This window comes from Haliotis rubra, unplaced genomic scaffold (genome assembly GCF_003918875.1).
Source record: "Haliotis rubra isolate DU_JTF1 unplaced genomic scaffold, ASM391887v1 Scf766, whole genome shotgun sequence".
In the NCBI taxonomy this organism is placed as follows: domain Eukaryota; kingdom Metazoa; phylum Mollusca; class Gastropoda; order Lepetellida; family Haliotidae; genus Haliotis; species Haliotis rubra.
The window spans coordinates 218,960-232,218 of record NW_025767486.1 but is presented as its reverse complement, the minus strand read 5'-3'; the positions used below and the strand labels follow the sequence as shown (position 1 = coordinate 232,218).

Genomic DNA, 13,259 nt, shown 5'->3' with positions numbered 1-13,259 from the left:
ACGAAGTATTCAGGCATTTGTTTCAGAATCATATTTGAAGTCGAATTAAGAATATATAATCACAAATAATTCCGATTGATTCTGTTCTATAAAACTTAATAAAATTCTCAAAGATATTCCTCTCGCGAGATCCCATGTGACTTCCTTTCTTGACGGCCATTCCTCTGACAAGGTGCATGTTTCAATAATTGTCTCAAACAAGACATAAGTTGCCTATTTATCTCATTCAAATAAATAAAATTTATAATGTATTTCCGTATATGGACTGATAGTATACATCTACATGTCGAATCTTAATCTGCATCCGTTATTTGAACTAATTCTGTTGATATCTTATTGTGAACTAAATCACCCACGTGTTTTACTGCAGACTGGATGACTGAAGCGTCCTAGAATCATATAACAGTTCGTTAACCTGTTTAAGATGTACTGCATCGACGTGTAATTAATAGCCATTACAAAGTGCAAGCATTCCTGCTCTGCATTTACATTTGGACATCAACGAAAATACAACGAAACATTTTGAAATATTGGGATATTATAGGCCGTTCTGCCTATTTTGCTATAGGCTGATCAGGCTATATTTGACCATTATTATTAACAGTTCACAAACTATCAATTTCCGCACGATATGGTTTTATTAGAGCATAGAGATGAATAGTTACTGGACCTGCTCAGCTTGAAAAAAATAAGTTTTTTGACAAAATGGAAATTTATATAATGTTCAGGAAAAAAGTTTCATTTACGAACACAATTTTGCACAGATTTTCATTTTGACAACTAAAACTGAATATCTATATCATTAATTTTCAGTGAAAATTGTCAAAAATATTATGTCTTATATTTAATTAGCAATTTCCAAACCCCTTTATTATGTGATGAAAATGCTCAAAAAGGGTTTGAATGAAAACCGTAGGACATCAAAACTTGAATGATGTTAATATCCTCATGCGGAAATGCACCACTTCAAATTTATTTGATAAATATCATAATTATAGGCCAATCGGCCTATAGCAAAATAGGCGGAACGGCCTATTATATCCCGTTTGGCCTATTATAGGCCGATCGGTAGGTTTCCCCAACCTCTTTGAATGCTTGTGGGAATAATTAAAGTACAAATATGTAATGTCTGGAGTTCTGTTTACTAGGGACACAACCTGAGCGGACCAATTGCAATGCCATAGAGCTTCCACTGTCTGTCTCTATCTGATACTGGAATTCTCTCTCCAGCGGTTTAAGCCCATCCCCCATCTTTGTGTCATAGGGAGCTGGGAAAGAGTTCCTTACATACCCCCTTTTTTCAAAGTATACAAAGATTTACAAGTATTGAAAAGTACCTTATAAAATAGGCGGGGGTTATGTAAGGAACTCTTTCAGGAGCTGACATGTCTTTACTGGCAGAGTGCAAGCATTCCTGCTCTGCATTTACATTTGGACATCGAGAAATACAGCGAAACATTTTGAAATATTGAAGGAAAAGGGAAACATTTTGCCTTTGTATGCTTTTGGGAAGAATTGAAGTACAAATATGTAGTATTGGCTGGAGTTCTGTTTTCTGGGGACACAACCTGAGCGGACCAATTGCAATGCCATCGAGATTCCACTGTCTCTATCTATCTATTGCTGGAATTCTCTCTCCAGCGGTTTAAGCCCCTCCCCCCATCTTTGGGTCATAAGGAGCTGAAATGTCTTTACTGGCAAAATCCCCATTGCAATTCTTAGGGTGAGGGAGTTGGGGTAAATTTTGATCAAGTGCCAACAATAATCCATAAAATTTTGTTCCAGGCCTAAACATGACCAACACAAAGGGTTACAGGCGCGGTACGCGTTACATGTTCTCAAAGAAATTCAAGAAACATGGTGTTATCCCTCTGTCAACCTATATGAAGATTTACAAGAGAGGAGACATTGTGGATATTAAGGTGAAAATTAGGATTTTGTGTACCAGTGCTCTGATCAACTTGTGTATTGCTGTAGTATATGTATCAATATCTTATATATATAACAAATTTGTTTCATTAAAATTAATGTTCATCTTATGCATTCTAATGGTCAAATTGAGGCTGGTACCTCTATTAAATTAGTTACTGTCCAGTTTGTCCAGGGCAGCATCTTCACTACATACTACATAGTGTATTGTTGCAACAAAGGTTGAAGACAGTGGTTACAGGGTGTGAACATTTATTCCATCAAGTGGAATAACAACAGACCCTGAAACCAGGGGTGGAAATAACTTCAGAATTGCTAGTGTACTCCGGTACAGTGGCACATGTAAAATCACTTGCCCTGATAAATTTTCCACTATACCGGACAGTTTTCTTGTTGATTTTTTAAATAAGCACATAATTACATTGGAAAGTCAACTGGACACCGGTACAGCGTGATATTCATATTTTCTTGCCCAACAGAAAAAAACACTGGACTGGGACGTCAGGCAATGGGTTATTTCCACCCCTGTGAAACAATATATTATTCAATAAATATGGCGTCATTATATACTTCTTAGTCTTCAAAACATTACATCATTGAGATAAAGTACAAATTAAATTGTTATAACTCCTTGATTTATCCTGTACATGGAAATCAAATAAATATGGTACAGACTCAGTCTTCTTAAACCTGTATGTATATCAGCTTGGGTGGAGAGATTTTGGACTGATTAAAAAGTTTGATGTTGGATAGTCTTAATTTTGAGAACTCTTCAATACTCATTTGGCATTTCTGTCTATTTTGGGGCAGTTATACAGCATAACTGTATGACGACTTTGCCAGTTACTCTCTAAACAGGAACTAATATGTGGAATGAGATTCAACCTCGTCACTAAATATGTCATTTGAAATGATAATAATTAATAGAGATGTAACAATCAATTAGTAGTCATTACTAATACAGTGATACCCCGGAAACTGGACCCCAAATATCCGGAAACCTCGATTTCCGTTCAATTATCATAAAAAAAAATCTCTTTGGTTATAAAGGTGACTGTCTATAATGGATATGCGTTTTCCGTTCCAGGATGGTAAATTTTACAAACCAACCAGCTAAATCAAAACAAAATTGACTTACTTATCCGCACGAAGCTTTGATCTTCCTCTGATCGTGTGAAGTGAAGCGCGAGTGTCCCACATGTCTTGACACGAGACAAGGTCTGCTAATTCGGATTAATGACCAATCAGCAGGGTATTGGTGGTGATTAGTAGGCCTCTCTGACACTGAGTGAATTGTAATTGGCAAATCAAAACGATCATGCTGTTTTGAAAGTGATTCTAAACCAGAAGTGTATGGATGACAGAAATCCAGATATCCGGATAGTCAGTTATCCAGACGATTTACACAAAAACGAATGTGTCCGAATATCCGAGGTCTCACTGTATACATAAACCACTCTGTTGAACTACAAACTTGAGCAGCTAAATGATTAAGTAGTTCTTATGATGGGTAAATTTCATAACACGGATAAAAACAACTTTATAAATAATATTTGTGTTTCAAAATAGATTTTGGTCTATTACAAGAAAACATGATTGATTGCTTGATTTCTTGGTCACTATTACCAATCTTCCATTGATCGAAGTTAGTGTAAAGAACATGCATTAATTTTGCGTTTTCATGAACTATAAATCAAAATATCTATCATTTCAAAAGTATGAAACACACCAAAACAGCTTAGGTTATGACTCAATTGTATATATGAAAGACATACACACACACACACTAAGGCCTTCATTGGTTCAAGTAGGAAATGGTATGCCCCAGGTCTGTAATCAATTGTTAATGTACAAATATAAATACAACTATAAAATGACAGCAGGACTCGATTTAGTGCTTGGTTACTTGTACTGTTACATCCCAATATTACAAAGTGTAACCTAATTATTAGTCTAATTTGCACCAGGTGCAAGTCAATTTTTGAGAAATAAATCAACAATAAATCTAACATTGTTCGCATAATTATGTCAGCTCATTTTTCTTCTAAACTTTGAATAGCTATGGCACCAAAGCATTGCTATTTATAGACACCTCTCGGCTGTGACAGCTCTTGTATACAGGGATCAGCTGTATGGCTGTGTTGCTATGGTTTCATCGGTATCACATCAAGGAAACGTGGTTATGTGCACTGAAACCTCTGACGTTTTAACCCACAACATCATCATTTTAAGTGATAGCTGACAGATTTATCACAGTTGCCTGTGTGAAATGCTAAGCCTCCTGTCAGCTTTGATTATCCAAACCATGAATGAAAATAACCATAGATAGCAAAAGCAAACAACAGGCAAGTTTAAAACCTTTTTTTCTGAAGAAATCAAGTTAATTAGCTGACAAAAGTGATGGGGCTGCGCAATATTACCGGTATTTACCGGTTCAGACATGAAAACGATACGTATTGCGATACGCTGATCGAAAACTGGTGTTTTGACTTGCATTCAGAAAACTTCGTAACACTCGGAAATGTTCAGATATGTCCTTGTTTCATTTGTGCCAAATGTTATTCACATTTTTATTTTATCATGATTAAAAGTTGTTATTAAAGCTTAAACAAGCGTAGTGATTTTGTTGTGTTTTGGGGGGCGGTGGGTTAGCCTAGTGGTTAAAGCGTTGGCTCGTCACGCCGAAGACCCGGGTTCGATTCCCCACATGGGCACAATGTGTTAAGCCCATTTCTGGTGTCCCCCACCGTCATATTGCTGGAATATTGCTAAAAGCGGCGTAAAAATAAACTCAGTCAGTCAGTCAGTGTTGTGTTTTTGCTCTATAAATCAAGAAGTAACTCGATTATAAGTAGTTTTTGTTTAAAAATACTTCATGCAATATATTGCAATACATATCGCAATACATGCTTTAGCATCGCAAGATATCGCAATATGAAAATTCTCTGCAATACCCACCCCTAAAAAGTGATAAACACAACTCAGAAACATGCCAATATGAACAAGAGTGATTCCATTAACATTGCCAATGTGTGTGGCAGTTCAAGGCCAGGTGATAAAACTACAGATGATGAATTGAAATGTGAATTAGAGACAAGCATAAATCCAGCCACAAGAAATGCTAAAAAAGACTTTCAAATTTAAAGAGGAATCAATGGAAACAAACAGGGATTGGTTGCATTATGAGGAGATTGAAAATATCATGTCTTGTGCCACGTGTCAAAAGTATGATTAAAGCGGAGGAAGTAATTATTTTTGGAGTGGGTGCAAGATTAAGCGTGATAGAAATCCATCAAACTAGAGAGGCTCACCTCAGATCTGAGGCGCATGAACAAGCACAACTGCACAAAAATAAATCAGTTTTGCTATTAAAGTGCAGGAAAATCAAGTTGACACCATGAAGATTTTATTCATTCATGGTAGCATACTGGACTGCAAAAAATGAGAAACCATTTACAGATTTCCCCCAAATGCTAGAAATTTTGGAAATACTTGGAATTAAATCTGACCAGACATATGCAAATGACAAGGAGACGAGAGAATTTATTGACCTAATCAAAGAATCTTTTAGTCAGGAATTTTTTTGTCATTGGTCAACAGACTGCAGTCTGTGTGTGTGTGTGTGTGTGTGTGTGTGTGTGTGTGTGTGTGTGTGTGTGTGTGTGTGTGTGTGTGTGTGTGTGTGTGTGTGTGTGTGTGTGTGTGTGTGTGTGTGTGTGTGTGTGTGTGTGTGTGTGTGTGTGTGTGTGAAATGTGGATAAACTTGTGAATAAAATATCTAAATAATTCAATAGCTTATTTCTTTCATTACATAATGCAATAAAAGCAGTGCAGCTGGAATTTAGCTGGTGTAACTAGGTTTTTTATGTTAGGTTGCACCTGGTGCAAGTAGGTTAACATCTGATAAATCGAGCCCTGGACAGTCATTCTTACATGACTAGATAGTACAATATAATGTATCTGCAAAATAAGTTGCAATCATAGCAATGTACTCACATAAAATTAAAAAGTTGGAAAAAGATGGGTACAGTGATTTGAAGTCAGTTGCCCAACATATGATGCCATTATGTATCTGATGTGTCTTATAAGAAATGAAACCCAGCACTCATTACATCCAGATCTAAATTTTGAAATACCATAACCAAAATTACCATATATATAACTATCACTGTACAAAAAGTCTAATGTTGCAATGGAGTAGGAGTTTAAATTGTGCAGTGTTCATAATGTGACTATGTAATTGTTTGTAGGAAATGTTTCCAGGAGGAGTTGTTACAATGTGTGTTGTTGTGTTGTGCAGGGAGACGGAGCTGTTCAGAAGGGAATGCCACATAAATTCTACCATGGGAAGACTGGGAGAGTCTTTAATGTCACTCCACATGCTGTTGGTGTAATTGTCAACAAGCAGATTGGGTATGTGTATATTGATTATAACATTACTCACCAATCATAGTTTAATATTGCTTAGTCAGTTAATATCAATTTAGTGTAGATGAAGTTTCTGCTTCAGTTATTAAGTGAAGAATAGCTGAAATCTATTTTGTTTGGGTGCAGATCTCAAATTTCATAAGCATGTCAAGTAAGTGTAGAAGTATGTGAGCTTTGACAGTCGTAGGTTATGGTTTGCGAATGAAAATACACTTATTGCATGTTCAAATCCAACATAGTCATCCCTTGCAGTGTGTGCTTCCCAAAACTCCCAGAACAGTCCCACATCTTCCCAAGTACGACGTTAAACCCAATTTCACCTCACCTCTAGTCTTTGGAAATGGGGCGTTGGGGTAGCCTAGTGGTTAAAGACTTGGCTCGTCACGTCGAAGACCCGGGTTCGAATCCCCACATGGGTACAATGTGTGAAGCCCATTTCTGGTGTCCCCCGCCATGATGTTGCTGGAATATTGCAAAAAGCGGCGTAAATTCAAACTCAGTCAGTCAGTCTTTGGAAATGGCATATTGACAGATCCATACTAAATGTGTACTTCAAGTTAATCATGCAACAATTAGCTAGTATTTCTGTAAGGATTGTAATAAAAAGTGTCCATTGTATATCTTCATATTATGGTTTTTAAGACACTAAGAAACTGGTTTTCTTGCAAATCACATGAACAACTGTGAAACTTGGACTAACTTAGAGAAGACAAGCTAACATCAGAGTATTTACAAGGTCTGTGTGACACAACACACCTGTTTAAGAGTAGACACTGCCATCCGAAAATGTATGATATCCAAAAACTCATAGTCCAAAGATACTCCTTGACTTGGGACTTACATTTTTTTATTTGAATTGATTGGATGAAAGTCAGTCCCATTTCCGTTCAGTAATAACCATTTACATTAAACCATTTAACCATTAATTTAACCCCATTCTACATGCATATAACTTCTACTTAACCTGTTCCATAAGGATCCATTTGACTGCACACCGCCATAGCACCAATCTCGTTCTGATTACCACCTTGATACCAGGCTTAGTTGTCAGAGAATGGATACATGTCATAACTTCCATAGTTTTAAAAGTCATAGTTATTGTTTGGCTTAAATTTGACATTTTGTTTTTGCCATCAAAATGATGTGTACAGGAAGTCCAACGTGGTAATCTTTATCTTTGCATGTAAAACAATGCCTGGCAAACCTAGAACTACAGTTAAGATGTTCAATTGTATTTACATTGGTTTCGCATAACACATTTCCCTGTTGCAGTAACCGCATCATCCCCAAGAGGATCAACGTGCGAGTAGAGCATGTGAAACACTCTAACTGTAGACTCGACTTCCTCAAGCGTGCTGCAGAGAATGACCGTGCAAAGAGAGAGGCCAAGACAACGGGCATTAGGATCGAGTCCAAGAGACAGGTAATTATTGTCGGCCAGGGCCATCTACAGGAGAGGTACAAGTTTCAGACAGGGGACTTGGTCCCCTTGGTCATGTGGTGGGCATGTGTGTCTTCCCAAATGAAGCTGAGACAAGAAGTAAATCTGTAATTTTTTATCTGTTTGTGAAAGGTTTCTTTGTGACATTACAAGAACAGAAGTATTTTATAAATATTGTATGAATCAAGTTTTTAAGTGATAATTCAATGTTTCTTCAAATCTGGAATGGAATACAGTTCATACCTGTTCATAATTGCATAATGGTATCAAAATTATTTACCATTTGGTATTGATCATTGTCTATTTAACCATGGTTGTTGCAACCTTTGACCCATGTGGGCAGTGGGGTAGCCTAGTGGTTAAAGCGTTCACTCGTCGCACCAACAACACAGGTTTGATTCCCCACATGGGTACAGTGTGTGAAGGCCATTTTCTGCTGTCTCTCCTCCTCTCTCTCTCCAGGGCGGTGGGGTAGCCTAGTGGTTAAAGCGTTGGCTCATCACGCCGAAGACCCGCGTTCGAATCCCCACATGGGTACAATGTGTGAAGCCCATTTCTGGTGTCCCCCCGCCGTGATGTTGCTGGAATATTGCTAAAACCGGCGTAAAAGAAAACTCACTCAGGCAGTCAGTCAGTCAGTCAGTCTCTCTCTCCCCAAGCTTAACGTGCAGGCTTACATGCTGAAATCATCAAAGTGTCGTGACCTTGAAAATTATGGGAAGGTCACCAAAATCGACGGAGCCCTGTGCCTTCCCTAGATAAAGCTTGGTGTCAAATATGAAGAAAATCTTGTGAAAGGTTCTTGAGATATCTTGCTGACAAGGGTAAAACGTTAAAGTCCCCTTGTGACCTTGAAATGAAGGTCAAGGTTACCAAACCTGACTGGGATCTTTCTTATACTGTGATAAACCTAGGTACCAAGTATGAAAAGAATCCAGTCAATGGTTCTTAAGACATTACAATTCGTACATACATACGTACGGACAGACGGACAGAGCCTCATTCTGTATACCCCGCTTCGTGCTAAACGCGTGGTGGGGGATAATAACATATTGAGCTGGTGCTTGAAATTGAACCTTCACCTGCTTAAAAGCTCTTAAAATTGACTCCTGACAAATAGCTGAAACTGCTGACAGATTGTCCAGGAACTTCCAGTGTGTATAAGTTGGAAGAAAACAAGCAAGTAAAATTGGTCGTGATGGGATATCGTTCATTTTGAGACACAAAACTGGAAGGAATGATGTGTATACATGGCAGTGAACTGCTGAAATAGGCACAATGGATGCCCATTTGTAGTGGTCCACCTTGCCGATATTAGTGTGCCCGCTGGTTGGTACAACCCCCCAAAATCTCTTGCTCCATTTGGGCCTTAGGAGCCTTTGCCTTTATGCCAGTTATGTTGGATCTCAATTATTTCTTTCCAGCCCAAGCAGCCCAGAACTGCCCACATGGTGAGCACACGATACAACAAGCCCCAACTGGTGGTACCGATCCCTTACGAGATCATGGCCTAATGTAACTGGACGGAAATAAAAAAAAATTGTAAAAAATATGTGTCTGTGATGTTTAGACTTTCATTGAAGTCTGCTTGAAAGTACACAAGCTCACAGGCAGTTTTACAAAGGAATTGTTGGTATTTGTGTAGAATTGTTCATGTGCAACTTGAAGACTACTATCTAGGTTCTTTGTAAACTCGAATACTGTCTATACCGATTGGGGATTGTATTTCAACATTTGGTTCCTTTCTATAATCCTGCCATTTAAAACTTTAAATTTATTGAAGCATTTGTGTGATTTGTTATTTGGAAAGAACTTCATGGACTTTCTTCCTGTTTCTAAATCAGTAGGAAAGGTGCGGTGCAAAGTTTAATTCAGATAAGTATTGTTATGCTATGGAATACTGTCGATGGACTATCCAGTACTCAAACATATCATTTGATCAGCTGTCTAGAGGTTAGTGAGTAAAAATGTGAAACGTGCAACTTCATGTTTATAGCATAGAGCGACTTTTTGATGTAGATTCTTACACCGTTATCAAGCTAAAAGTGACTACAACCAGATAAGTATATACATAGTATGTTTTGACAAACAGCAGTTTTGACTCGAACATAGCACTGAAACTTCCGACAAACTTCTTGTTTGAGACCAGTTGTCAACCCCTTGTTGCCAAGGGGAATTCTGGACCACATGTATGGCTTTCCTTCATTCACTGTGTGATGTAGTCCAGAAACCATGCTCACAGATCACCTCCTCTCACATTGAACTGAATTTGCATTCGTGTCATTCCGGCAAGGCGGATGGCGTGGGTCACGGAAAGGGGCGAGTAGTTACGAATGCTGAATTGGTTTAAAATGGAAATTTGTCACATTGTCCTAAAATTTGAAAGGAACAAATCAATGACCTTTATTTTCTGAGAATTCTACACATGGCTTCACATAAGGGACGTATCAGCGTATGCACGGGTATATAATATGCACGATACGTAGGAAATAATTTAGAAAACGTAGCAGAAACACACCACAACAATGGTGTACGGACTTAGAATCATTTACCGACGTATTTATCTGAAAAAGTATTGTTTATTGCCCTGTTTACACAGGAGCAGCAATGCTGTGGTGCATATATGAAACGAAACACAAGATTACTGATACGCCATTAAATTCCATTCTGTACTCTTAATGTACTCTTCAGCTTTTCCAGTACTCCTATATTGAAAACCTAAGGAATACGTACTCCTGATGAACAAATATCTGGAGCCCTGTCTACAGCAACCTGCTTGCCTGATGTCTGACACTCCCTCAGCTGTGACCGCGTTATACAGTGACCTTCGTCACTTGGGTTATACTCAATCATTGAGAAACAAGTCCAGAGATCAAGAGAAACTTTAGCGGGAAATGGCCATGATGTGACAAGAACATTAATGCATGAACAATTCCCATCTACATGAACCTGTCTGCATGCATCCAGCCACTGTTGGAATGTTATGCCTACTGTTGTGATGGTATCCTGCCAGGATCCGTGGCTACTTCTTGTCAGGATCCATGGCTACTTCTTGTCAGGATCCATGGCTACTTCTTGCCAAGCTCCATGGCTACTTCTTGTCAGGCTCCATGGCTACTTCTTGCCAGGCTCCATGGCTACTTCTTGCCAAGCTCCATGGCTACTTCTTGCCAGGCTCCATGGCTACTTCTTGCCAGGATCCATGGCTACTTCTTGCCAAGCTCCATGGCTACTTCTTGTCAGGCTCCATGGCTACTTCTTGCCAAGCTCCATGGCTACTTCTTGTCAGGCTCCATGGCTACTTCTTGCCAAGCTCCATGGCTACTTCTTGCCAGGCTCCATGGCTACTTCTTGCCAAGCTCCATGGCTACTTCTTGCCAGGCTCCATGGCTACTTCTTGCCAGGCTCCATGGCTACTTCTTGTCAGGCTCCATGGCTACTTCTTGCCAAGCTCCATGGCTACTTCTTGCCAGGCTCCATGGCTACTTCTTGTCAGGATCCATGGCTACTTCTTGCCAAGCTCCATGGCTACTTCTTGTCAGGATCCATGGCTACTTCTTGCCAAGCTCCATGGCTACTTCTTGTCAGGCTCCATGGCTACTTCTTGCCAAGCTCCATGGCTACTTCTTGCCAGGCTCCATGGCTACTTCTTGCCAGGCTCCATGGCTACTTCTTGCCAAGCTCCATGGCTACTTCTTGCCAGGCTCCATGGCTACTTCTTGCCAAGCTCCATGGCTACTTCTTGTCAGGCTCCATGGCTACTTCTTGCCAAGCTCCATGGCTACTTCTTGCCAGGCTCCATGGCTACTTCTTGCCAAGCTCCATGGCTACTTCTTGCCAAGCTCCATGGCTACTTCTTGCCAAGCTCCATGGCTACTTCTTGTCAGGCCCCATGGCTACTTCTTGCCAAGCTCCATGGCTACTTCTTGCCAGGCTCCATGGCTACTTCTTGCCAGGCTCCATGGCTACTTCTTGCCAAGCTCCATGGCTACTTCTTGCCAGGCTCCATGGCTACTTCTTGCCAAGCTCCATGGCTACTTCTTGCCAAGCTCCATGGCTACTTCTTGCCAGGCTCCATGGCTACTTCTTGCCAAGCTCCATGGCTACTTCTTGCCAGGCTCCATGGCTACTTCTTGCCAAGCTCCATGGCTACTTCTTGTCAGGATCCATGGCTACTTCTTGCCAAGCTCCATGGCTACTAACACTGACACTGAGTCTGACCTGGAATCATTTGCTGGTCGTATACAACTTAATGCATATATACAACTTAATGCATATATACAACTTAATGCATATATACAACTTAATGTATATATACAACTTAATGTATATATACAACTTAATGTATATATACAACTTAATGCATGTTGATATACGACTATATGGATTGGGGGCCAGGCTTAGTGACATAGTTGATAGGACTAATGGTGTCAGTGTGTTTATCGTATCATGGTGTAGTCTCGATTATTAACTACCCACAGGAATGTTGTTCAGATGCAAACTTAACACACACAAGCAGACCTCCATGTTTACTCAATATTTGCAGGTCGTTCTTTAGCTTCACAATACATATTTTCACATTTCACTGCCCAGTTTATAACTATCAAAACTGATCATGGAATTAGAAAAAAATATTTTTGTTATGTTCACCACACTAAGACGCTGATTTCCATCAAACTGGCACTTCCTTGCACACATGAAGTAGAGCGGAAAATCCAACTAACTCTCCGTCCATTAAAAATGATAGTTTAGTTTTAAGGTATGGGCATTTATTAGGATATTCCCTCGCTTGAAACATCCTTTCGTACACAATTTTATATACAACATCCTCTCAAGGAAAATGGTTGAAAAATAACACCGTTCTCTCTCTATGATTCATCCTACAGACGACACGTTTTCGACTAAATGTGATACCATTCGCATGGCAAAATAAAACCAGTTCCGTTTGTTCTAAACTGACAGAACTGTTTATGATTGTACATAACTGCCCATTAATAAAACAAAATCCCTTAATAACTGATCCTATCTCAGCCTGTGAGTTTATCGCATGGTAGGAAGGATGAGAATCCAGGAGGAAGCTGGTTCCAGACGATGTTTTGAATACCACTCTGTCTGGAGAGAACTCGTGCAGGGAATGGTACTGTGAGGTCGGGTAACTGCTATTTCCGTAAGCAAAAGTCATCGCACTTACTAAGAAGACGCCGTAACAACTGGGCGAGGCCTGTTCAGTAACCCTCAGTGGAGTCCCCAGCCGCTGGACACTCCGTTTGACACTTTCGTTTCATGTACTACCAAGTACCCGACGGCGATGACTGTCTTGATCAGAAGAGCTAACAAAACGACTCAAAAGTCTTCATATCCGATACACTTTCTATCTTTGGACATGGGTTCAGTGTAGAACTTAGGCACTTGATGTACAACTTCAGTAGACTAGTATCACGTGCAGTATACAGTATATCAA

The 13,259-nt window shown here is 39.5% G+C and overlaps 1 protein-coding gene across 1 annotated transcript; it reads left to right on the top strand.

Annotated features, from left to right (window-relative positions):
- The first annotated feature begins 29 nt into the window (after nucleotides 1-29).
- Nucleotides 30-9,323, top strand: LOC124260507 (60S ribosomal protein L21-like). The gene is made up of 5 exons (XM_046694840.1): nucleotides 30-172; nucleotides 1,786-1,922; nucleotides 6,230-6,342; nucleotides 7,630-7,780; nucleotides 9,223-9,323. The coding sequence occupies exons 2-5, from the start codon at nucleotides 1,794-1,796 to the stop codon at nucleotides 9,310-9,312; spliced, it is 483 nt and encodes a 160-aa protein (XP_046550796.1). The 5' UTR covers nucleotides 30-172; nucleotides 1,786-1,793; the 3' UTR covers nucleotides 9,313-9,323.
- Nucleotides 9,324-13,259: the final 3,936 nt, after the last annotated feature.

What these genes read in the sequence shown, in the direction of transcription:
- LOC124260507 (XM_046694840.1), top strand. Translation starts at nt 1,794, where the DNA reads ATGACCAACACAAAGGGTTACAGGCGCGGTACGCGTTACATGTTCTCA. An exon ending in GAGACATTGTGGATATTAAG is followed by an intron (nt 1,923 to 6,229) that starts GTGAAAATTAGG and finishes TGTGTTGTGCAG; the next exon opens with GGAGACGGAGCTGTTCAGAA. An exon ending in ATTGTCAACAAGCAGATTGG is followed by an intron (nt 6,343 to 7,629) that starts GTATGTGTATAT and finishes TCCCTGTTGCAG; the next exon opens with TAACCGCATCATCCCCAAGA.